General features: G+C 45.8%; 3 protein-coding genes across 5 annotated transcripts; 2 read left to right on the plus strand and 1 right to left on the minus strand.

Moving 5' to 3' along the window:
• Positions 1-967: 967 nt before the first annotated feature.
• LOC120906319 (SPARC) lies at positions 968-5587 on the plus strand. 2 transcript variants are annotated; one of them, XM_040317894.1, is made up of 2 exons: positions 968-1172; positions 4237-5587. In XM_040317894.1, exon 2 carries the CDS (start codon positions 4262-4264, stop codon positions 5261-5263), a length of 1002 nt encoding a protein of 333 aa, XP_040173828.1. In that variant the 5' UTR covers positions 968-1172; positions 4237-4261; the 3' UTR covers positions 5264-5587. The 2 variants fall into 2 exon arrangements, with proteins under 2 accessions (XP_040173828.1, XP_040173827.1); XM_040317893.1 differs by having other exon boundaries at positions 969-1172; positions 4224-5587.
• Positions 5588-10913: 5326 nt separating this feature from the next.
• Positions 10914-17082, plus strand: LOC120906187 (histone H2A.V). Of its 2 annotated transcripts, none has more exons than XM_040317689.1 (5): positions 10914-11044; positions 11609-11759; positions 12623-12700; positions 13048-13161; positions 15786-17082. In XM_040317689.1, exons 2-5 carry the CDS (start codon positions 11757-11759, stop codon positions 15969-15971), a joined length of 381 nt encoding a protein of 126 aa, XP_040173623.1. In that variant the 5' UTR covers positions 10914-11044; positions 11609-11756; the 3' UTR covers positions 15972-17082. The 2 variants fall into 2 exon arrangements, with proteins under 2 accessions (XP_040173623.1, XP_040173624.1); XM_040317690.1 differs by having other exon boundaries at positions 10924-11044; positions 11613-11759.
• A 938-nt stretch (positions 17083-18020) lies between these two features.
• On the minus strand, positions 18021-22070 carry LOC120906746. Its single transcript, XM_040318659.1, has 4 exons — positions 21933-22070; positions 20810-21402; positions 19236-19558; positions 18021-18960 (listed from the first exon to the last, which is right to left on the minus strand). The coding sequence occupies exons 2-4, from the start codon at positions 21264-21266 to the stop codon at positions 18382-18384; spliced, it is 1359 nt and encodes a 452-aa protein (XP_040174593.1). The 5' UTR covers positions 21267-21402; positions 21933-22070; the 3' UTR covers positions 18021-18381.
• Positions 22071-25772: the final 3702 nt, after the last annotated feature.

The following is a 25772-nucleotide window of genomic DNA, read 5'->3' on the forward strand; positions in this document are numbered from 1 at the left end:
TGGGACAAACGGAAATGGTGTCATTTTTTGAACTGCTCTCGTAAAACCCTGTGAAAGCAATGCCGAACACACACATATACAGAACGCTCGATAAACGAGGCAGTATGGCAGCAGTACGATCTAACGGAAAACGCAGCTGCCGCAGACCGATACGTAATACGAGCGCTATCTTGGGCGAAGAAGCGGAAGCGTTTGTTTTTTTTCCTTCCTCTTCCTCCTCTTCTTCTTGCGACTCCCCCGTTCTTCAGATAGGGTTCTTTTTCCTTCGCAATGCCATTAGGATGTGTTGGCATGCTGGCTGGAGGCGTGCCCATTACCCGACAACACGTGACGGCCTGTTAGATCCCCCCGCTTCCCGTTCGCTCTTCTAGACGCCCGGAGATCGCCCTGGTAGGTCTGGCAGAGTTGCAGTTATGCATCTTTTGTGTTATTTTCCTCTACATTAAAGAGACTTCGCTCGGGCTTCATTCGTGTCATCTCAAGACATCTAAACTGAAAATAATTAGTGGAGGGAGATTAAAACCATGCGGCAATCACATCAGCTTCAAGAAGTGCACGACCCTCCGCCTCCCTACATTAACGACCTTAGCAGCACTTTTTGCGTATCAAACAAATACACACACACATACAGATCGCCCTTAATTACTTCACCGCATGTGCAAATGTCGGCAAGCGAATGAGGTTTGCAGGGACGGCCGTCCATCCGGTCCATTCGAAACTTCAGAACTCACTTCGGCACATTCTTCTGAGGAAGCGAGCGCGCGCGCGCGCAATCTCACATCTCATACACGAGCTAATCATCCGGCGGGGTCTTATGGTTTTGTCTTTAACAGTTCCCGCCCGCCCTGCCCCAGCCCCGGCCGACTGTGGAGGGAGTGTGGCGAGCGTTTTCTCGCTTGCTTCGCTTGGCCGGGAAGAGTCATCATCACCCCGGACGCCCACGAGATCCCATCCCGACGGGTTCGGGTCGACTCTCTGTGCCCGAGACGAGTCAGTCTGGCTCTAACGATCGTGCCGATCGGACGCCACCAAATCGGGTGCAAGCGACGTGCTTCCGGAGCTGCCGCAGCTACCGTGTAGTGTTATTGTTTACTGGTGCACCAAGTCCTTGGGTCTTTGGGAGTATTCTGTGCTTCAACGATATCCACCAACAGGAAATAGAAATCTTCAAAGTAAGTGTAGATTAAAGTTTGGAGTAGCTGGTTGAGAGATGTTGGGAACTGTGACCTGACCTTACTCCTCAAGACTGTTGGGAGTCGTTAGGTCTTCTGGAACCTATTCAAAGTAGGTTCTGTGTACTGGTTTTCAAATTGTTCCACGCTGTGCCTAGCAATGGCTACATCTTCAATCGGACCTTATGTGGTCGCTTATCGCGGTCCGGTACGGATGCGACAAGTTCCTTCCAACGGTCCAAGCCTAACCTTCAATCAAACTGATAACCTCGCGCGCTCTGCAACCGCGGCATCTTTTGCGGCGGAAGCAGTCTCCACACCGAAGCTGCCAGTGTTACCGAATGTCGCCCCGAAACGGTACACAGGATGTTACTTCACACCACAGACCAACGTCAGCAATTAATCGCTTGCGCAAACGTCTCATCTGCCAGCGCCAACCAGACACCCTCACGGGGGATTTTGAAACTGTAAACGCTCCCGGTGTGGCAGGACAATGTACCGAGAGGGGGGTGAGTGTACGGGTACACCGAAGCTCAACTCGGTACAGCACTGTTTACAGACAACTCGGGTGTCGTTATAAATAACCCACCGGTGGAGGTTTCGGTTGGTTTTCGGTTTTTGGAAACCTCTCCATAGCGGGTCCGATACCGAGAATCAAAGGGTGATGTCCGGGTAAGAGGACGGGATTCCAAAGGCAGGATCTCGAGTGCATCTGCAGACGAGGGGTCGGGCTACGTTAAGCTATGTCTATGCTTTAACTTTAACGACCACTCATTTTCCCTAAGTGCAGCGTGCGGTCGGCAACTCCAGGAACACTCCATGCAAGGCCCTGCTAGGGATTGTTTGGATAATATCGCTCATCAAACTGGAGAGTTCGAGGGCGGAGATTCATCATCAAAACAGTACTTCTGGTACAGTATTATTACTGTTTGCCAATGCGGTGGTATGTCCCCTTTCGGTTCCAGGAGGTTTGTTCCTTGCAGCGAACGCTCAAACCCAAACAGTCTCTAACGAAAGCATAACCGAAAGCAACCGCAACAAAACACAAACACTTGCCTCTCCGTTGTTGCCACGCGATTCTCCGAAAACGCATCGTATGACATCAGCATTTGGCAGGACGGTTGTCGGTTTGATTTCCTTGCCCATGTGGCCCGTTTTGCATCTTGCGCATTCCTGCGCTCCGCACTTGCTACGTCGCAACAAAATTCGCTCAGACTGTGTTCGCTGTGTGTGTGTGTTTTTTATCGCATCGGAAGTACGCTGCGGTTGCGCCACTTCCGCCTAGAACGCTCCCTCCCCAACTCGTTCTGACACAGATTTGTGGCACATGTGTGCCTTGGCTAGAGCGTTGGCGACAACGCTGTAGCTTTAATAAGCAGCTGGCTGGTGAGATTTTGCTTCCCACTTCCCACTCCATCGCTCCAATGATGATGATCTCAGAATGTTCCTTTTTTTTTTGTTGCCTTTGCGGTGCGGTGCCTTTCTTTCTTCTTGTTGCTCCAGTGCCACTTCGTAACTTTCGCTCCAATAATATGCGAGCCTGGACGAATGAAGCGTGCAGGTCTTTGCTGGTGCCGGCGCAGTGCACCAACGGCACAAACATATGCACTGGCGAAACATTGTGTCTTGCCCGTGGTCATGCGAGCCGTGTCAGCGTTTTATTACCCGTACGGGCAGAGATTGCATCATCGCGCAAGGAGGGTCTACCATCTTGCGCTGCTGCCGCTCGACCGACCGAGTGAGCAAGTTTTACGATCTTAAACCAATCTTAATTACCGCGACGAGCGCAACGTGTTAGGGCGGCTTCCTGATGCCGCCGTTTGCAAATTGGCAGCAACGTAAAAGATGATGCACCATGGTCTTAAAAACGCATCTGTTTCCTCGCACAGACATGGAGCCTTGTGACGGCTGGCTCGTTTTAATGATGCAGAACGAGTGCTGAAAAGAAAGGTCGCCAACAGGAAGATAAGATTGAAAGCATTTTTTTAAAAGAGCAAACTGTTACCTAAAGTGTGTCAGATAAGGGTTATAACATGGAACCTTGGCAGATAATTGAAGTCTTCAAACTTTCGCAAAGTCCTACTGGCACTCAGTGTTCCAAGGGACCTTGGGGGAAGATCCATCGCGTTGACCATTACGGCGCCAAATGTATTTGCCATATTATTTGTAATTGACGTCCTTTATCAGTCGCATTCTTGAAGATCTTATTATCGTACTTCAACTAGGTATCGAAAACAAATACCTTTGGAGTCGCTCCCTAGACCTTAGTTCTATCTCTTCTGACTAGCGTCTAAATAACTACGTTCTTATATTATCCAAGTACTTAGACAGGAACGTATGGACAGTTCCTTAAGCCCCCAGGTCCATAACCCATACTCTACTCTCAGACTTTAACTTCAAATTCTACATCAGGACCTAAAAACTGGCCTATAAAGATCAAGCAAGTCTAGCATGATTGTATCGCGAAATTGCGGAAATAAATTAATTTTTGTTGATGCATTTTATGAACACTGGAAGAGATTATTAGCATTAACAATTCTTCTTCCTCTCTCTCTCGCTCTCTCCCTCTCTCTCTCTCCTTCCCCCCCCTCTCTCTCTCTCTCTCTCTCTCTCTCTCTCTCTCTCTCTCTCTCTGTCTCTCTCTCTGTCTCTCTATTTCTCTTCCTACCTTCTTCTCTCTCTTTCTCTCTATCTCGCTTTCTCTCTCTTTCTCTCTTTCTCGCTTTCTCTCTCTCTCTCTCTCTTTCTCTCTTTCTCGCTTTCTCTCTCTCTTTCTCTCTTTCTCGCTTTCTCTGTCTACCTCTCTCTCTCTCTTTCTCTCTCTCTCTTTCTCTCTCTCTCTCTCTCTCTCTCTCTCGCTTTTTCATTCAATGCATCTCTCTGTCGCTCTATCTCCAATTGTAAATGCAATCAATTGTAAATGTCAACGCTAGTTCCGTCGAACCTTGTCTTGGGGTTTAGCCATTGGTCCTTCGAACCGGATTTTCCATTGACATTTCCATCTACTAACCATCTAACTTTACCTTCTCTCACCTATTTCCCCCTCGCCAGCGTCTTGTCCCAGCTTTTGTGCAACGGGCCGACGAACGATGGCATCGAGGATGCAGCAGTTGGTGCAGCTGACCGTCGCACTGGTGGCGCTGGTGGCGCTCCTGCACACCCCGCCCGCCCACGCGGACGACATCGACGAGCTGCTGAACGAGTTCGACGAGGAGGACGAGGAGCTGCTGCGCCACATCGAGTCGCAGCACGTCAGCCGCGACTACGAGCTGGAGGACCAGATGGCGCGCGAGCTGGCCAACCGCATCGCGGCCGAACACTACGGCCAGCCGGCCGGTGCGGGTGAGTCGGAGGACGCCGGCCCGATCGAGGGCCGCGTGCCACGCCTGATCGACCCGTGCAAGGGCGTGCGGTGCGGTGCCGGGCGCGTCTGCCGCGCGAACGTGGCCGAGCAGCGGGGCGAGTGCGTCTGCATCCCGGAGTGCCCGCCGGAGACGGACCCGCGCCGCAAGGTGTGCACCAACCGGAACGAAACGTGGGACTCGGCCTGCGAGGTGCACCGGCAGCGCTGCCTGTGCAACACGGCCGATCCGGGCTGCCGGCACGAGGAGCTGCGCCACGTGCACATCGACTACTACGGCACCTGCCGCGAGATGCCGGAGTGCAGCGAGAACGATCTGGCCGACTTTCCGCGCCGCATGCGCGACTGGCTGTTCAACGTGATGCGCGATCTGGCGCTGCGGAACGAGCTGCCGGACGCGTACCTGGCGCTCGAGCACGAGGCCGAGTCGAACATGACCAAGCGCTGGACGAACGCGGCGATCTGGAAGTGGTGCGAGCTGGACGGCCACCCGCACGACAACACCGTGTCGCGGCACGAGCTGTTCCCGATCCGGGCGCCGCTGTTCGCGCTCGAGCACTGCATCGCGCCGTTCCTGGAGAGCTGCGACCCGAACCGGGACCACCGCATCTCGCTGCAGGAGTGGGGCAAGTGTCTCGAGCTGGAGGAGGACGATCTGACCGCCCGGTGCGCGGAGATTGCCAAGGACGAGGAGGCGAACGCGTCCGACCTGCACGATGCGTTCGTCTAGCGGTTCATTCCCGGCGCCCCCCGTACCACGCAAATCTTTTCACGAGGGCTAGAGCGAGAGAGAGAGAGAGAAGCGATTGCTTTAAAGCATAGCAATTCCACCCCCCTACTAGCGCAACACTCCGTCGAGCTAATCCAAACCTTCCCCCAGCTAGTTTGCCGCCACTGACCGCCTTTCTCCCACTAACCCTGTCCTGCATGCGCGTTTGTCCGGGGGCAGTTGGAAAGCACCACGGCCCGTGCCATACATATTGTGCCATTCCGCGTGCCCTTAAATACGACATTTGACAAATAAAAACGAATCTAAACGATTCGCTCACACGTATTACTGTGTTTTTGCGGGGGGATTTTAGGATCACTTTTCTGCATGCTGAAACATCCGAAGGGTCTGTTTGGGTGTGGCGACACACGCAACACACAATAAGAAAGGGAGTTTCCCGCTAAGCTAAGTCTCAGCAGTCCTTCGAGCCGGATTCAAATCAGTTAGACTGTTCAAACCCAATATCAGAAGTTTACATCGCAATTAAAACAGTACACGGTAGTGTGATTTCCCGAACATTGACATTGGAGAAGCCTGGAACATAGAGAAACTAAACAGCTCCCTTTAAATGCATTGACTGCCTAAGATTTAGCTTCATCGGCCGAGAGGGACGGTTCGGATTGAAATCAAACTCCATCCGGCGTAGCAAGAGTTGATGCGCTTCATAACATCTACTGACGGTGCGTATGCGCATCTTGTAATGTAAACACGTGCTCGTAGTACAAAAACTGTTCAGAATTTAAAATATTAATAATCGCATCAATACTACCGTTCGCACCTACAGTTCGTAACATAAACATACGGCACATTGAATTTAAAAAAAAAAGTCAATAATTCAAAGCGTTCGGCAAATTCTCCTCGTCAAAGCAGATCGAATGACATGAATCTGGTAAGCTTTGGTAAAATAAAAATATTTATATTTATGAAATATTGAAATTTTAAGCTATACTATATTAGATATAGCTATATTAGATACACAAATTAGCTTCACTAGCAATCACTAGCTTCAAACTGATATGATGCCTAGAGCAAGAGCTATAAGCTTTATAATCCGCTAAACTGCATTCTTCCATGTAAAATGCATTCCTCTCCATGTAACCAGATAGGTGGACGTAGACGGAGTAAATCTTGTACCAAATAAAACTAAATAATAAAAAAAAAGATGTTTTTCAATTCCAGGAAAATGTTATTCGCTGGACAACAAGCAGACTTGGGTATGACATTTTTTTTTTTATTCAAATTCGACGGAAAAGAGATACATACTTCACAATCCGTAAAATGTAGATAATTTATTAATAATAGTAATAATTTTTATTTTTTAATTTGTTTAGCGAGTTCTAGTAAAACATATTTCTCGAGGCATTCAAGAAGTGTTAGGGGAAGGTAGGTAAAGACGGACACTGCGGGTAAGATGAACGCTTCTCATAAATGCATGACAAAGGTTATTTTCGTGTAATTCAACAATGAAGAATCCAAACTAAACTGAAGGTAAAACAACACATTTGAGAACATTTTTTGTGTAATATATGCGAAATTGGTTAAATTCACGAACAAAATAAATTTTTAATCGTGCTCACCTTTGTGGATCTAATTTGATAACTGCGGGTCTTAAGCTCTGTAACTTGCATGGTTTATATTTTTGGAAGTTTTATTACATGAACGATTTGTCATGATTGTTAAGCAAAAAGCTGGCGAAAGAACGAGAATGAAAGAATTCAAAAATCTTGTTTTCTGCTGGACAAAGACGGACACTTTGTCGTAGGGCAAGATGGACACCGAATTTGTTGAGTTATTTTACTTATTATATCAATTGGTGTTGAATATATTTCTTCAAACACCTTATATAAGGGTATGTTGAAGATATAAAGCATTACGCAACTAGAAAAAGTAATAAATAAGCGAGGAATGAAACACCGGTCAAAATAGCAGTCATGCGTGATGATATTACTCGCTCGACGCTGATGAGGCGCTTCACGAAATCCAATATTTTGACACGACTTGGACAACTTCAAGCAATAAAAAGATTAGGCATTGATATGACATCGTTCAGGAATAGATGAGAGATTCTATGGGTTTACAGATATCAAAAAGTTCAATCTTCAATGTTAGAAATGGCTGGACCTATTAACAAGTCCCTCAAATAAGCTGTGGTCGCGGACTTTCCGCGGAATAATTTCCTAAAGCAACCTCCACTGTGCCCGATATTAAAAAAGATGCCTTAGATTCTGCATTCTACGTTTTATTAGAAGCGATGCTTACAATTCCTAAATTCACGGCTGAATGAATCGTCGTTGCTATTGGCCAAGAATTGGTTTATAAACGTACCAGAACGTGGAAAGCGAAGGCTTATCCGAACATTTCAAAACTGCACGAAAAAAAATCATGTTTTTCTTCATGAATGAAAAACGCAAAAATCGATGAAAACTTAAAAGTTTCAACACATTTTCTGATAAAACATGAGTATAAGATAATGTATGCACATTTTCATGGTCGTTGCACCTATGTATCCTTAGATTTTTATCATTTACCTTAACGCATCCGTCTTTACCTACCTTCCCCTAAGTCATATCAACTTTTTCATTCAAATAATTTCCTCAATTTCCCCGAGTTACGCGACACTCGAGTTACGCGAATTCAAGTTACGCGAATTTTTATTTTTGACAGTTTAGATGTGAAAAAAGTACAATTTTCTCCATCAATTGTTAAATGAAAAATAATGTGCCTTTTTTCAAAAATTTCAAATCCATAAAAAGACGGAAATAACCGAAAACTACACCGATTGCATCAAATAAGTACCAAATTACATAAATGAACTAAATTCTACCAAAAATCATGATAAATAAAGTATATTTTGGCTGTAAAACGTGATATTCGACTTACGCGGAAATCCGAGTTACGCGTATGTCTCCGGAACGCATTATTCGCCTAACTCGGGGAAATACTGTACAGTCTGTACTCGAGTTACGCGGTTTCTGCGTTTCCGACGAATCCGCATAACTCGAATATCCGCGTATGTCGAATTTCACGTTTTTTGACTAAAATACTATTGATTACTCGGAGTTTTTTATTTAATTTAGTGCTTTTATACACTTTATCATTTATTTGATATGATTCGTGCAGAAAATTATAATATTTCTGGCTTTTAGGCGGTTTCAATTTGTTGGCAAAAATATAATTTATACCGAACTTGAAGCAAATTGTACTGATTTTTTTTTTTTTTTTTAAGATGATGATTTAGAAAACCGCGTATCTCCGAATCCGCATAAGTCGAGAACCGTGTAACTCGGGAACAGACTGTATATTCAAAAATAATTGTTCAACGTTGACATCCTAGGATTAAAAGATTAAGGTCTCGTGGTACAGTCGTCAACTCGTACGACTTAAAAACATGCCCGTCATGTGTTCAAGTCCCGAATGGACCTGTCCGTTCCCTACGCAGGATTTGACTATCCTTCGATTAAGTCACTAAACACTGGTTATTGAGCCAAAGAAGAAGAAGAAGAAGAAGTTTAAAAATAAAGTTTAAAAATACAACAATGTTCCTGCAATTGTGAGAAAACATGTATTTGTGTGTTAGTTTTTTACAATATCATTTTGACCCAATATTTGATTTTTTTTTTTATTCTTAAAAATCCAATTAGTCGTACAGCTTCAACGCACACTGTTAATCGATGCTTTTGATAATTAGATTTTTTTTTAAATTCAAATTGATGCAACACTTTCAGTATCAGGAGTCAACTTTTTTGGAGAGTGTTAATTTCAAATGAGGCGGCGCTCTGGGACCAATCGAACGAGACAAACAAACACGACTCTGTTCGATAGGTGCTCTGTCAGCTGTTCGATGTCTTATAGACCTGTCATGATGCACTGCAATACGCCTTTCTTTTAGTAGGGGAAAGCGGGGCAAAATGGGCATGTTAAGCAGTTTACTGAATATCCCTTTGAATATGCCACAAAACACAATTTTTCTTTCATTATTGTATGCCTCCACCATTTATCTATGAACTAAAATTGCCACATAGAACGAAAACAACTTAAATATATGAAAATAATGTAAAATAAAAGTTGATGTTTTACGAGAAGCTTTTTTGACACGCGGGGTAAAATGGGCATATGTAAACAAACTGTGAAACGTCAATACACTGGGGCAAAATGGGCCACAACAACTGCGCGTAGGTAATGGTCTATGCTTTTGCACACGTTTCGTGAAATGTATTTTCGTTCTATCTTTTGTTTTGCTGGTCAGGAAAGCCCTTCAAATTCTTCCAAAAATATGTTATCAAAATTAAAACAGTTTTTACACGTTTAAATCTACAAAACTGAATCTTTTGAAGCTGTGCCTGTTATCATTATTGAGGCGACAAATACAACACCATAGCCTCACCAAGCGCCGTATGTCAAAAGCATCTGCCCATTTTGCCCCAAGCGTAACTGCCCATTTTGCCCCACGTGAAGCATTTTTGTAATTTTTGTTATATTAGTAAAAATACGCATTCAATCGCCTTGATTTCTTCAGACAAATTGTAAAGAAATATCATATCTTTAAAAACATATCATGTAAAACATCAACACATCCCTGTGGCAATGGTTTAAGCTTATTTTTGAAGTGGCAAAAATTATATCAATATGCTACTAAACCTTATTTTGCATTTTTCTTGGTTATTTATTATGTAAGGGTTATGATACTTACATGGTGTTCATAGAACACTCTAATGAATACATTTTGAGCATTAGAAAGTATTTTTGTAGTCAAATAATGCTTAAATAGAGGGTGCCCATTTTGCCCCACATGCCCATTTTGCCCCGCGTTCCCCTAATTAAGATTTATAATCAGTAATCTCTGGCTATCATGTTTTATTACATACAAAATTATATTTTTGATAGCTTTGGTCCTTCGAAGCTGTTACAGGTCAGCATTCAAATTACTTCACCAAACGGTTTGATGCCAAAAATTCAAAATTTTTAAAATCTCCAACGGTCCAACACCTGGCGTAAGGGTAAAAATGCCAACAACGAACTAAAACAATCCCCTCTGCCCGGTTCTTGCCAGGCACCACCGGGTACCTAAAACAAGGGCGCAAAAACAAAGCAACCGCTTCCATCCGCCCTACCCCTGCGTCCAATTTTGCCTGCCGTACCCGTAAGGGCGAGTTACAAACGGTGACCGTTACAAAACTGCAACGCACGGTTTGGGAAGCTGCGTTTTCAAAAAAAAAAGAGAGAAAAACCAGCAGCAGTGTTGCCCGATGAAAAGCGTACGAAACCGTGCGCGCTACCCACAAACGACGGACCTGCCAACGGTGCACCATTCTGGCGCTCTTTTTGTCTCCCTGTATACCCTTTCAGGGCTGTTTACAGGGAGCGATTCATGTGTGCGTGTGTTACATTTACAACAGCTGTGGTTGTGTTGTGTGCGCGCCACTGTCAATGTGTTCGTGGCAGCGCTCAGACGGAGAGCGAGAGAGAGAGAGCGCATAACCATTCAATCGCACACGTCACACGGGCGAGACAGAACCAGAGCCGTCAATGCACGCTCGTGGCTGTGTGTGTGTGTGTGCTGCTGCTTCATTCAATAATCGCAAAAGCGAGCCATAATTTGACCACGACTGCTTCTCGCTCTGCTTACCCGCCATTCAGTTGCCCGTGTGAGCGCTATCAAGCTGGTATCCGTTGAGTTGTGTGCCGAAACCCATTAAATTTCCCGAACCATTTTCCGCGCTTCGATTTTTGTTTTTGTTTTTGGTACGTGAATACAAAAAAAATAGCCCCAAAACTTCCAACTAAGCGCCCCTTCCCCTTACCAACTGTGTTTTGACCCATATTCTGGCATTCGATTCGTAATTTATTTATTTTTCCATTTCACGTTTGTCAACTCGGTGTATTGTTGCGCGACCGTACAGGCTCGGATGTCAGTTCTGACAAAACGGCGCGATTAAATCAGGCGCGGCTGTGTGCGTGTTGCCATCGCAACACCATCACACACACACTCGTGTCTGTGCGAGCATTGCATTATGGGAATTTGCGATAATAGAAAAATTATGCTTTCCACTTTCTCTACTATTGCTTCGCTAAATTCGGTGCAACATTTCGGTGTGACATTAGTGCGCCATTTTTCTCCCTCAATATGTGTGTGTGTGCGTGTCGTTTGTTCACGCGTCCGTTTCGGCGATGATTACAACCATTTTTCCCCGAAAAAAGCGAAGCGACGCCATCATGTACACACACACACATACACACACACGCACGCTCTTTCCTCCGCTTTTGCTCTCTCCTTCTAAAGCTCTCTCGTTCTATCTCTGCAACCAGGCAGCAGCAGCAGCGGTGTGTGTGCCCCCTCGTACCAGAACGGTCGCGGAACAAAACGCATTCAAGGCAAAGCGCTCCAACCGGCAGGTCCTGTGTCACTCTCTCTCTTCACGCCCGTTAGGCTCAATCATCATCCAACAAAAGCGAAATGGTAAGTCCGAGTCTGTTCTGTGTTGGTGCGTGCAAGAACTTGTCGATCAACATTTTTGCGAAGGCTTTTCCTCCTCCCGTGTGTGTGCGGTGTTGCTTTTGTTTCTTCAAATCTTCGCTCTGTTGTAATTCGTCCATCAAACACAACTGCCTCAATCCACGCCGTGAGCAAAGAAAAAAAAAGGGAAATGGAGAAAAACAGGCCCCGCTGAGAAGATACCCAAGCGTGAATGCGCGCGCGCGCGCTCTCGCACCGCTTGCCTTCTCGCTCGCACGCCCCGCGGGCATAGCGGCACACACACACACACACGGACACACGGAGTTCTATCAACGATCAATGAAACCGGGCGGGGGGTGGTGGAGAAAGGGCGCGCATTGTGTGTGGCTGTGACAAAACACGGAAAAAAAAGAAAAAAATGTTTCCGTAGTGACGTAGTATAAACTGGTTTTTGGTGTGTTAAGGTGGAAAAAAAATCGTGCAAAAATCGATAAACACACACACACACACAGGCCAGGCGGGTGTTGGTTGAAGCAGGGTGGTGTGTGTGTGTGTGTCGCCGAGTTTATACCCCCAAGTTGACTCGGTTTCTGTGTGCCCGCGCTCCTGCGCCCGTTTGCCCGCTTTGCCGTCGTGATGCGTTTCCTAACCTCAACTTTCTGGTAACGCGCGCGCGCGCGCCGGAAAACGCTTCCCCCGTGGGCATCGAGTGACGCGCGTCCTGCGTGTGTGCATATGTGTGTGTGTGTGTGATTAGCGTACGGACGGAGGAAAAGCGCTTTCTACTACGCGTTCTTGCAGTATCAAAACAACTTTATTTTTCCTTTTTGTTTTCCAAACTAATATTTCCTTCTTCTTTTTTCTAGGCTGGCGGTAAAGCAGGCAAGGATTCGGGCAAAGCGAAAGCCAAAGCAGTGTCGCGCTCCGCAAGGGCGGGTTTGCAGGTTAGTATTTTCTTCTTTTTTTGGCGGGAGAGAAGCGTGTCGCCCCTCCTCGTACACACCACATGTGACCGCAGCTGCAAAGGTGAGAAGGAGTGCAGCAGCAGCAGCAGCAGCAAAAGCCAACAGAATACCCGGCCAAAATGGTTGGCGGTACTCCAGAAGCGGCCGTTTGCTGCGTTGCCCACTCGAAACCTTCTCACCGATGCACTTTGGCTTGTTTGCTTGTGTGTACGTGTGTACGTGTGTGAAGGGCAAAAGTGTGGAGGCTTCCATATTCTAAAACCATGTTTCGTTTCGTCGCCCATGCTAAATCGAGTTCTCCATTTCCCTCCACCCATCCTCCCCAGTTCCCGGTCGGACGTATCCATCGTCATCTGAAAAACCGAACCACCAGCCATGGACGCGTCGGTGCGACCGCCGCCGTTTACTCGGCAGCCATCCTGGAGTACCTGACGGCTGAGGTGAGTTTAAACACACATACACAGACAGACGCTGAAACAGCAGCAGCAAGGAGAGCGGTGCCAACCCATGATGGCTAGAGAAAATCTCGGAAAAAACATGTATTACGTGCCAGTTAGTTTTTGAAAATGCAAGTCACAGAGAAACTGCAACCGAAGGGAGTTGCTTGAGTTCGATTTCGAGGGTGCGCATCATCGCTTTTTGCCGTTGTGTCGAGGCATCGAGAGGGAAAAGTTTTTGGCGCCAAAACCGCCATCACACACAGTTGTTGCCGCGTGTGTATGTGTGTTGTTTTGGATTGGTTCGAAGTGGGTCGATTTGCTTGTGGATAGGTAGAGAGAGAGAGGGGTTAACGGGGCAAAATGGGCACCCTTCTATTTAAGCATTATTTCACAGCAAAGATGCATTCCAATGCTCGTAATGTATTCTTTACAGTGTTCTATGAACGCCATGTAAGTTTTTTTTTTTTATAATCCCTTAAATAACAAATCCAACCAAAGAAAAATATAAAATAAGATTTAGTGTACTTTTTAAAATATTTTGAAAATAAGCTTAGAGCAGTGTCACAGGGATGCGTGGAAGTTTTACATGGTATATATTTAAAGATATGATATTTCTACACTATTAGTCTTTGTGCCAAGGAACGCAATTGAATGCTTATTTTTATTCTTGTAAGAAAAAAAAACTCAACAATGTTTCACGTGGGTCAAAATCGGCAAATAACTTTTGAACATATGGCGCTTGGTGAGGGTATGGTGTTATGTTTGTTCCCACAATAATGGTAACGAGGCACAGCTTCAAAACGTTCAATTTTGTAGATTGAAATGTGTAAAAACTGTTTTAATTTTAATAATATATTTTTGGAAGAATTTTAAGAACTTTCCTGTACCGCAAAACAAAAGATAGGCAGATAATCGGTGCTGCAAAATGTGATGAGCATCACGAGCTATTCACCAACGAAAACAATGAACATGTTCGTGGTTGCTTGAATGCTCACTGCTGATACTTATTGAATGTGACATGCGAGTGCTTGAGTCAACTGCGATACTCTGTCTCACAAGCTACGTTTAATGCTTGGTGACATTTTGTTTTGCACCCAACTCTTGAGTATCACCTCTGATTATCACAATTGAGTACATGAAGCTGATATTTTTTTATGATATTAATAGTGACATTTTATGCAGCACTGCTAGTCATAGACCATTACTTAAGCGCAGGTGTTGTTGTGGCCCATATTGCCCCAGTGTTTTGACGTTTCACGCTTTGTTCACATACACCCATTTTGCCCTGCTTGTTAAAATAGATTCTCGTAAAACATCGACGTTTATTTTACACTGTTCCCATGTGTTCAAGTTATTTTCAGGCTATGTGGCAATTTTAATCCACAGATAAATGATGGAGGCAGCAATGTAAGAATAATTGTGTTCGGTAGCAAATTCAAAGGAATATTCAGTAAACAGCTTAACATACCCATATTGCCCCACTTTATCCTACTGGAATCTTCCAAAGGATGTTTTACTACTGGAATTACAGTAGGTGACTGTTAACTGGATGTGTTTTACTGGATGTTTTTTTTTAACTGGAAGTTCGCTAACTGGAGTGATTCTCAGTTTAAAAAACACATAAACGTCAAAACATGAAACTTGCGGAATCTTACGAAGAGAAATTCATAGCAAATGTGCATTTTTCTCACAAATTTAACGCGGTTTCGCTCATTTAGCGGACACCTACTGTAGTTTCTATTGTGTAACGAAGATTGAAGCGTTGCAAATTCTCAGATTTGATTTAAATTTAAAATTTTGTTCAATTTTAAACTCCTCGCCAATTAATGAGTAAAACAAAACAAAAAATGGCTAGAACCGGTTAAAGAATTGAAGTCGTCGAACACAGCGTTATTAAATTAAATTGCACCAGGAACCTGTGCCTTTGTGTTGAAACGATTATTTGTTCAGCGTCTCTTACATCCTTGAATCAAAAAAATAATTGACTCGTGTTGCTGTACCTTTTCTGCATTCGTTGGCGCAAGCCCCCCACTATGCCTTTGTGTCTGCTCAATACAACAAAAAAAAAATATTTTACACAACCGCTGATTTTATGCCATGCCATAATTTATATAACACGTCAAAGAGACTGATCACTGACCATCCAAATGCAATGCATAAAACGCTTGCCTGAGATGGATGGGATTCACAAGCAGAGAAGATCAGTTTTACGAGCCTTTACTGCAGTTGGTCTGTGTCCTTTGCTTTTTCTTTCCCTTCCATTTCCTTTTGTGTTGCAAATTCGTGCCCTTTCAGGTTGGTCCGTCCTCTCTCTCGCTCTCTGTTGGCATATTTTAAGCATTCATTTGGAATCGTTTTACGCTCCCCGCCAGCGGCTTTGACATGCACAGCTTCTTGGGGTCGGGGGTTTATTGCTTCATTTCTGGGCTTGAAGTTTTTGACCTCTTTCGCTGTGGGTTGTTGTTTTCTTGCGACCAAAAACGACCGATTATAAAAAAAATAATTAATTTTTAAAACAAAAACCATACACACATTCCATCACTCAATAAACGCTTTCTCTTTCTTCTTTTAATTTTATTCTGCCCTGTTCATCGCGTATGCTGTGGTGTGTGTGTGTACCCAAGGTGCTGGAGTTGGCCGGCAACGCCTCGAAGGATCTCAAAGTGAAGCGAATCACGCCCAGGCATCTGCAGCTGGCCATTCGCGGTGACGAGGAGCTGGACAGCTTGATCAAGGCCACCATTGCCGGCGGTGGCGTCATCCCCCACATCCACAAATCGCTCATCGGCAAGAAGGGCGGCCCCGAGTAATAAGCAGTCCCGAGCAGTTTTGGATAGCGGGGACGGGGAAGAGGGGAGTTTGCAAACGATAGCAGTCCCATGCGCGAAAACATGGGAAGAAGCAGAGAGGGGCATTGGGGTAATCCATTTGTATGACCACAATGAAAGTTTATTTTTAATCGGGAGCGTGTGTGAGAGAGCGTATGCTTTTTTTTCTATATAGAACCTACGGTGTTATAGAGACAGAGAAGGTAGGGAGCAAGAAAGGGGGGAAGGGGAGAGAGTGGTTAGGCGAGCGCGCGCTCAAAACCGAACGAAGGAGACTTTTAGAAGGAGATGCGGTTTGCATTTTTTTTTTTGTCATTGTTTTTACCTTTGATTGCATCGCGGTTAAGGCAGAGGACTCGCCGGCGCACGTCGGCACGTGTGTGGCTAGAATATTGTGAGCTTTCGAACTTCATAGAGAGAGCGCGCGCGCTCATCCACCCCTAACCACCACCCACCCCCCGCGGGGGGGAAGGACGATTAGTTCTGTTTACTTATTGTGTCTTTTTTTTCTATTCTTACTCTCTTTTTTTCCGATCGCTCAACCTCAATAACGATATATTTATAAGAACAGTGAACCTACATTTCACTACCACACACACACACACACACACACACACACATAGAGACTCGGATTCTCGGGGGGTATTTTTTTTCGTGGTTTCCTTGGCATAGATAGATCCCGCCAATAGATTCTACTACGTACTAAAAAAAAAAGAAAAAGGAAGAGTGACGGGAGGGAGAATCTTTCCGGGATCTTCGACTGTTGGAATCAATTTTTAATCGGAGAAGGAGAAAAGCAAAACAAAACACGTCTACTACTACTTACGCTAAATAAAGAAAAGAAGAGTCATAAGCAACTCACCATTGTACAACGACAGGCTTTATACTTTTACGGTTTTTTTTTTAGCATGCATGGCGGGAGGACACGTTTTCCTTTCCGTTCGGAGCACTCATCACAAATCTTCATAAGGTTGCAGCATCTTTTTTTTTTTTTTTGGTTTGCCTGATGAAACACACAGCTCATCGATATTGTGGGATTTTGTACAAACAAAAAAGAGCAGCAGGAAAGAACAGCCGAAAAATTGTACACTAAGAAGAAGCCGCCGCTCCAACAAAGAAGAAAGAATTAGTAACGAAGAAGAAATGGAACACAGCATAGTGAAGTACCGCTAATAGTGAGAGTTTTTCCCCTTTTTGATGAAGAACAATAGATGAAACAAACCGAGAGAGAAAGAAGAAGGAAAAATAAATGTAAAAACATTAAGCCTGTAAACTTGGATCGTGAAAATTCGTATACACACTCCAACACGTATGAATCTTATAAGAAAAGCATAATATCAATGTAACAAGTGTACTTGTGGAAGGTGTATGTGCGATTGCTTAGGTGGAAATTATCATTTGCCTCATTCTTGTACTGATAGTAGATTTTTCTCTTTTTTTTAATTTGATGAGTTATCTTTCCTTTTGATTTGCCCCGCCCACATCAAAAATGTAAAACGAGTGGTGGAAAACAGGCACACGCTGCGTCTACAAAAAAAACATAGTTAAAAGATGATCCCACGCAAATGACCCACGTGTGTTGTGCGTGTGTGTCCGTTCGTTTGGGCCAGTTTTGTTGGGAGCTGTCCGTGCGCGATCGGTATATATATATGTATATCACCTACGGGTGGAACTATTTTTCTTCACCATAAACGCTATAAATAAATGAAAACTGTATTAGAGTAATAAAGATAGAGTCGTTGCCGGGGTACGCTGCTGGGTGAAAGAATCAGCATAAAGGGAACGGTTGAGAAACGTTCGGAATACGTGATGCCGACCATCCGAAAGAGTTTGCTGTAAGAAAGTGGCCTCATGATACCTCAACGATATCTTGTGAACGAGTAACACACCGTTTGATACAAGTACATCAAAACCCCTGGATAAGGTGTTGGATGAATTCTGCACGTCCAGAAGGTCTCTAAATATTATCCCGAAAATGGTGAAAAGGCGGTGTGCGCTATGGGACGTGCAGCGCAAAAGCGAACGGAATGCTTCAGATGAATCTTTTGCTTTTATTTGCTAGGTTTGTTACGGCATACAATAATATACTCTTCCTCGTTTGTAATATAAATAATACTCTTCTAGTAGTTGTGCGCATAGCATGGCGTGCGGTTTTACAGTACAGCTAGGTTCGTCGCTTAGCTAATCTCCGACGATAATGATGATGATGATGATGATGAAGAGAAAGCGAGACGCAGAGGTAGGTTGGTGTGCGTCGTCCCAAAGAGACAGAGACTATCGGCACTCTAACCTCTGTCTCTCCCCGTTTCCATCAGTACCACAGCATGTGTTTTCTTGTTCCGTTGAACTACCCGACCCAATCTTTATCCAGCCCCGTCCAAATCTCCACTCCTCACTCGCTGCTGCTTTGGTTGCCACCGTGCGTGCGCCGCTGCTCGAGCGCCTTCATGTACTGGATGATGTACTCGAGCTGGTTGATCAGCTCGCGGTAGATCGTCCAGTCGCGCAGCTTCCGCTCGCTCTCGTCCAGGTACGAGTCGTTGATGTCGATCGTGTGGTCCTCCCGGAGCGTCTGGAACAGGAACTTCTTGTCGATCACGACCAGCACCTCGAAGATTTCGCACAGCACCTGCTGCAGGCTCTGCCGCACCTCCTCCCGCACCTGGTTCAGCAGCTCGAGCTCGTACCGCTTGTACTTCGCCTTGTTGTGCACGTTCTCCAGGTCCTCCTTCATCTTCTCGATGCCCTTGGCGAGCCGGATGTAGCGCCGGTACGAGTCCTTCAGCAGCCGGTAGAAGTCGCGCGTCGCCTCCTGCAGCGACATGTACGAGATGCGCATGTAGATCGTGTCGACGATGTCGTTGCGGAACTTTTTCGGTATGCGCAGCCCGTCCTTGTAGATCCACGGCTCGTCCCGGCTTTCCCAGGTCGTGTGGTGCCGGTCCATCGGTACGCCGAAGATGGTTTTGGTCTGGTTTTTTGTTTTTTTGGGAGAAGGGAGATGAAAGCCATACGAAGGGGATTAGCACCGGTTCGTTCGACTGGACTCTTCAAATTTAATTTGAGTTAATTAGAGCATGCAGACAAGGTTTTGGAGGCTCTGGATTGCATCTGACTGTTTGAGCACTACTCCACTATTGACACTGATCTGAACCTTGGATTACTTCTTAATGATTGGAGAATCTTCCAATCAGCAATTCATTCCGAGTGACCATCACCTCTAGGCAGTGCGAGATATATACTCACGTAGTTCCTGATCGACACCTCCATCGTGCCGAGCGATGTGTTGACCTGGTCGCGCATCTTCGAAAAGTCGATATTGATCGGAGTGTTGATCGTGATCTCGTACGGTGACGGGTAGCCGCACGGGTTCAGCCACATGCGCTGCTCCGGCGTTTGACCGTGCTGGTGATGGTGATGGTGCTGCTGCTGCTGCTGATGGTGATGCTGCTGCTGCTGGGACTGTGACTGTTGCTGCTGCTGCTGCTGCTGCTTCGTGTCCAGCGACTTGGAGTCAACGGAAAACACTGCCATGCTCAGGAACACCGCCAGCAGCAGCTCGTGTACCGCTGCATTGAAGAGTCAATCGAGAGAAATGTCGAGAAAACGCTTAGAATGCGAAGCACCTGGGTGGCGAAATCGACACCCCACCCAGCCAAGCGTGTTTGCCGGCCATTCGAGGGGGGTTTGTGCAGGGATAATGGATAAATGGGGTGTAAATTGCACGGGGCATTTACCGCGGCCACCATAAATGGGCGCTAATCGGCGACAGATTGTTGGCATTGTTGTGGTCGCCAGGGACGCGGTTGGGGAGAGAAGGTAGAAATGCGTGCGCGCGATAATTAAAGACAGGTATGCTGTCGTGTGTACCTGGCTGTACTGGCTAGATAGCGGGGTAGAAGGAAGGATGGAAGAATCATAATTCGCTGCAGAACTAAACGGAGATGACCTTTTCGTTTGGAGAGTTGCAAGGGGAAGATGTTGGGTGTGTGTAATTTCTCTTGATCGTCATTTATACAGACTTACTCACACGAACGAAAATGGCGCCCTAGGGGCACTATACAATTCAATTTAATTGACAAATTGCTAGACGACAGGCCCGACCACGTGCTTGCCCACTGGACGCCATTTGCAAAAGCGCAAACACGCTCGAACGGGGGCAATTGATTCGATTTATTGAAAGAAATGTGTCCGAACAGCATCACGTCAACATCTCTGCTAAATCCGCCTGCAAGTAGGCAATCGGTATGACAAAACGATCTTATTGAGGGTTTGTTTGACACATCGGCAAGAGTTACTGCCCGCTAGCAGAGATTATAGGGTTTTCCAAGCGTTCTCATAGTTGTGGGACACTTCCTTCATTCTTTCCTATTGGAAGTGAACTTCATATGATGGAAAATGGACTCTATGGCACCCTTTTTGGACAGGATCGTTGAAATTTCCTATTGGATTTGTCTAACAAGGATGCCATAGAGTCCAATTCCCATTGCATTAAGTTCATTTCACGTAAGAAGCAGTCAATAAAGTGTCCCATAGCAATGGGAACTCCAGGAGAACCCTTTTTCTTACGAATTTGAATCATAATTCCTTACTTAGAGGTACTCCCTTTCGCTTCCCTTCCCTTTAGCATAAAAGAGACAAAAAGCGAAATCGTTGCTCCAAACAACAGCTCCATTTCTTTCCCCCGAATGGCAAGAAACAACTAGCTCCAAAAAAGAATGAAAAAAAAACAACAACAACATAACATGTTTTCCTCGTTTTCCTCCTCCTCCTCCCCCCCCCCTCCTCCATGTTCTAAGTGGCAATACATCGGTACTTACATATCATGCCGGGGCAGAGCAGCCGGCACCAGTCCTTGCGCAGCGGCACGCATTTGGTGCCGCCCGTCTCCGGCCGCTCCCCGTCCTTGGTGCGCCTGCCCCCGTTCCGTTGGAAGGTATGCAAATGTACGTTGATATTGTCGTCTCGATGACGTACGCGCACGACCACCAGTCGTACTGGATTCGTAACAACATCCGGTCCGGCGGCGGTGGTGGTGGTGTTGCAAAATTCGTACCGTCGCACCATTTCGTCGCCGGGGGTGCCGGGGTGGCTGTTGCTGGTGGTGGTGCCGGTAAGCGTCTTCGGTGCCGGTCGGTGCGGCAGCCCACTTCCGGTCGCACTAGCGGACGAGACCGCGCGTCCTGCTCCCTGCTCCCTCTCTTCCGGGCGCCCGTCGATCACTGCCTCAGATCTGCGACGTGCGGCGATCGGCGTGCTCGGTGGTGCGCCCGACATGCTGACCTGACATGCTGGGTGGATGGGCGTGGTGGGTGGGAGTGTGATGATGGTTGTGCGTGCGTGCGTGAGCTTTCGGGCGGGTGAAGTCGCGTCTCCGATTGCGCTTTGGTCGGCTGCTTCGCCGCTCGTGTGCCTGTGCAGCCAAGACGGATTGATTGATCGCGAATTATTAATGGACGGACATGGAGTTAATCGGTTTTTTTGTTTGCGCTTCTTCTATTCCCTCCTTCTCTATTGCTTCACTGTAACACACACACACACACACATAGCAGTGGTTCCAAAATGTGGAAAAGTGAAGAAAGAAAGGAGCAAGATATTCCGCACGTGATAAGCGGAAAGCGAATGTGTGCAAAAAAGTAGGGGTTCTTTCCAATTTTTTTTTTTTTGGGGAGAAGCTTTTACGCCGGAGTTCCTCCGAGATCCACGTGAGATCTTTGCAGTTTGGGCAACATTTCCTGTCACGCGGTAGGAGAGCATAGTTTGAGTTTCATTTCCCAAACAACTTTGACCCTAGCAAGCTTCCGTGTAGGAGTTCTCCAGTGTTGGTCCAGCACCTACTGGAGCCAACTTCCAAACTGCTCTGGGCAAGGATCTTCTCCGCCGTTTTGTTGCCTTTTCACTGTTTATAATTTGCAAAAAAAACACAAACACACACACACTTACCACAGCGACAATAAAAGCACTCACACACACACACACACACACGGAGAGAGCGGAAAAAAATGCAACAAAACACCTTTTTGCTTAACCAATCAGTCCCGGCGCGGGGGCCCTGAAGCTGCCGATGTCGCCGGTGTCAGATACAAATCATAACTAAGGAAGTTTCGTCCGCTGTCGATCGCATAAAATACTCCCCGCGAGTACCGGTGAGCTTCGGCATTTCTTTTACCCTGCTACCCCTTCTTCCCTCCTCCCCCCCCCGCCCCCCACGCAACCGCACGTTTCCGCTGCATTCAGTTGCCCTCCGTGCGCGCCAGTCCTCAAAAACCAAACCCACCATTCCTTGCTGCGGATCGGGTTGAGGAAAGCGGCTGAAGAGGGGGGAGGGGGAGCACACATCGGCACACATATCGCGCCCGTACGCCGGTGTGTACGTTTTTTTTCTGTTGTATCATTATTACAGGTACGAAATGTGTCGTGGGGATGGGGAGGTTGGAGTCATCATCGGCTACTCTGGATTCTAGCTGGATTCCGTCCCCGCGACACATGTTTTGTCGCGCGCTCGTATGTGTGTTTTGCCACCCTTACACCCCCTCCTCCCCCACCACCACCACTTTCCATGTGCGTGCGTTCGGTGTGTCTTCGGATTTCTTTTGCCGTTTGCTGCTCCATCAGTGCCTTCTTGCGCACGCCGGGCGTTAGACGACGAACCCGCGGCGTAGCAGGAAGAGGGTCCGGTCGTCATAGTGTCGATCTAATTAGTTGTGGAAAACTGTGTGGGAGGGAAGGGGGGGGGCGTGGGGAAGATGTTACGGATCACTGCCGATGAAATTAGTGCGACCCACGAGTGCACTTATTAGCACCGTGACACCTACGGGAAGATGGAAAACGGGCAGGACACGATCGCCAGCGGTTCAGTTTTAGCCCGCGCTCGGAATTCCTGTGCGTAATGAGCAGTATTAGAACGAACGGTTGCGTTGTTTGTCGCTGCAGCTTTTTCTGTGTTGTTTTCGGGCAATGACGTGAACGTGCTAGTTATCGTCTGTTGTTTACCTATTTAGGGGAAGCGATAATTAAGTGATGCTTGGAAATACTCATTAAATTGGGAATTAAATTCTGGAGTTGGAGGCCAATGCTGCTTTTCGGATGACATTTTTCAAGGCTTGTTTGAGCTACATATCCTCCAACCACTCTTGATAGGAAAGGATGATCTTGACGAACGACAGATCATGTCTTCGTTTCTGTTAGGATCATGGTGTCTGGAGTGCTTGAGTGGATGCTTTACCTTCCTGGAAAGTAATTCGTAAGTACAATTATGCCTTCTTCCAAAACTACGTTCAATTTTCCAAACAAGTTTACAGCGAGATAGCTTTTACGTTCCAATTCGAGGCTAGGTCCCAACCAATATCTAGCAAATGGAATGTATTACAAGAACAAAATCGACCAAAGAGTAACCTAAACAGTTATTACCGAAGTAAACATTGAAGAGTAAACACTATACAAATTCTGCTAAAATTCCTACGCATGTGTACTGTCAAAAATTCTGAAACTGTATCGGATCCAGCCCCGAACCGAATCCGGACCAGGTAGAGGTACAGGAACGGAATAAAATTCAGGACCGGCATGAGCTCAGAATCAGTTCCAGGACCGGTATATGTTCATCATAGGATCCTGGACTGGTATGAGTTCATGATCGGTTCCTGTACCAGTTTCAGATCAGTATCAGTTCAAGGACCGGTATGAGTTCAGTATCAGTGTCAGGACCGGTTAAGGTTCAGTAACAGTTCCAGCACCGGTATGGGTTCAGAATCAGTTCCAGGACCGGTATATGTTCATCATAGGATCCTGGACTGGTATGGGTTCATGATCGGTTCCAGTACTAGTTTCACATCAGTATCAGTTCCAGGACCGGTATAGGTTCAGTATCAGTTCCAGGACCGGTATAGATTTAGTTTCAGTTTCAGAACCGGTCTATGTTCATCATAGATTCCCGGATCGGTATGAATTTATGATCAGTTCCAGGACAGGTATAGGTTCATTATCAGTTCCAGAACCGGTATGTGATCATCATAGGCTCCCCAGGATCGGTATAGGTTCATTATGAGTTCCAGGACCGGTATGTGTTCTTCAGAGGTTCTTGGATCGGTATGAATTCATGATCAGTTCCAGGTCCGGTATAGGTTCAGTATCAGTTCCAGGACCGGTATAGGTTCAGTATCAGTGCCAGGACCGGTATGTATTCTTCAGAGGTTATTGGATCGGTATGAGTTCATGATCAGTTCCAGGACCGGTTAAGGTTCAGTATCAGTTCCGGGACCGGTATATGTTCATCCTAGGATCCTGGACTGATATGGGTTCAGTATCAGTCCCAGGACCGGTATGTGTTCTTCAGAGGATCTTGGATCGGTATGAATTCATGATCAGTTCCAGGACCGGTATAGGTTCAGTATCAGTTCCAGGACCGGTATAGGTTCATTATGAGTTCCAGGACCGGTATGTGTTCTTCAGAGGTTCTTGGATCGGTATGAATTCATGATCAGTTCCAGGTCCGGTATAGGTTCAGTATCAGTTCCAGGACCGGTATAGGTTCAGTATCAGTGCCAGGACCGGTATGTATTCTTCAGAGGTTATTGGATCGGTATGAGTTCATGATCAGTTCCAGGACCGGTTAAGGTTCAGTATCAGTTCCGGGACCGGTATATGTTCATCCTAGGATCCTGGACTGATATGGGTTCAGTATCAGTCCCAGGACCGGTATGTGTTCTTCAGAGGATCTTGGATCGGTATGAATTTATGATCAGTTCCAGGACTGGTATAGGTTCAGTATCAGTTCCAGAACCGGTATGAGTTCATTATAGGTTCCCAGACCGGTATGAATTCATGATCAGTTCCAAGACCGGTATAGGTTCAGTTTCAGTTCCAGGACCGGTATGAGTTCATGATCGGTACCGATACCATTTTCGGATCAGTATCAGTTCCAGGACCGGAATATATTCAGTATCAGTTCCACGACCGGTATGTGTATCATCATAGGATCATGGGTTCATGATCAGTTCCAGGACCACTATGAGTTCATGATCAGATCCAGTTTCGGATCAGTATCAGTTTCAGGACCGGTATGGGTGTAGAATCAACTCTAGAATCGGTGTGAAATCATGCTAGGCTTGGGTTCGTGAACGGGTCCTAGACTGGTATGGGTAGAGCATTGGTTCCAAGACCGGTACAGGTTTAGTATCATTTTTTGAAGTCATTCATCTCAGTTTACATCTCAAAATAAAGGGTATTCTTCAAACTAAACAATCTTTTTGTTTAGATTTAATCAACTTTTTAATTGTTTCATTACTCCATGTACATTAATTTTCTATATTAAAAATTAAATTTAAATTTGGCAATAGCAAATTTATATTCAATCATCATTTTAATCAAATAAACAGTGATATTGCTACGGCTGAGAGCGCATTGCCCAAATGACCGAGAAGATCGAAGGTAAAGTCATCCAAATGTGTGTACTAATTCTGTAAGCTATTGAACGACCACTGAAAGTCTATAAAAAAATAGGATCCAGTGATTGTTCTTGGGTTGCAACTAGTGCCTCAATTTCGGATTCAATATTTATGGGCTCACGGCCCATCGAAGCTATTTGGTGACGTTCGGAAAGGTACATCACCTACCGTAACTGAGGTTCTAGAGCGTTCTTGAGGCGTTGAAACGGAGCAGATAATGTGCACATCTATTACTCCACAAATTTAAAAATTAGGGTTTAAATATGCTCCAGATGTGTCAACTGCCAATACACGTTTGATGTTTCTAAAGAGTGGTTTGAGATTTACAACACTAAATCCA

Source organism: Anopheles arabiensis, chromosome X (genome assembly GCF_016920715.1).
Source record: "Anopheles arabiensis isolate DONGOLA chromosome X, AaraD3, whole genome shotgun sequence".
Taxonomy (NCBI): Eukaryota; Metazoa; Arthropoda; class Insecta; order Diptera; family Culicidae; genus Anopheles; species Anopheles arabiensis.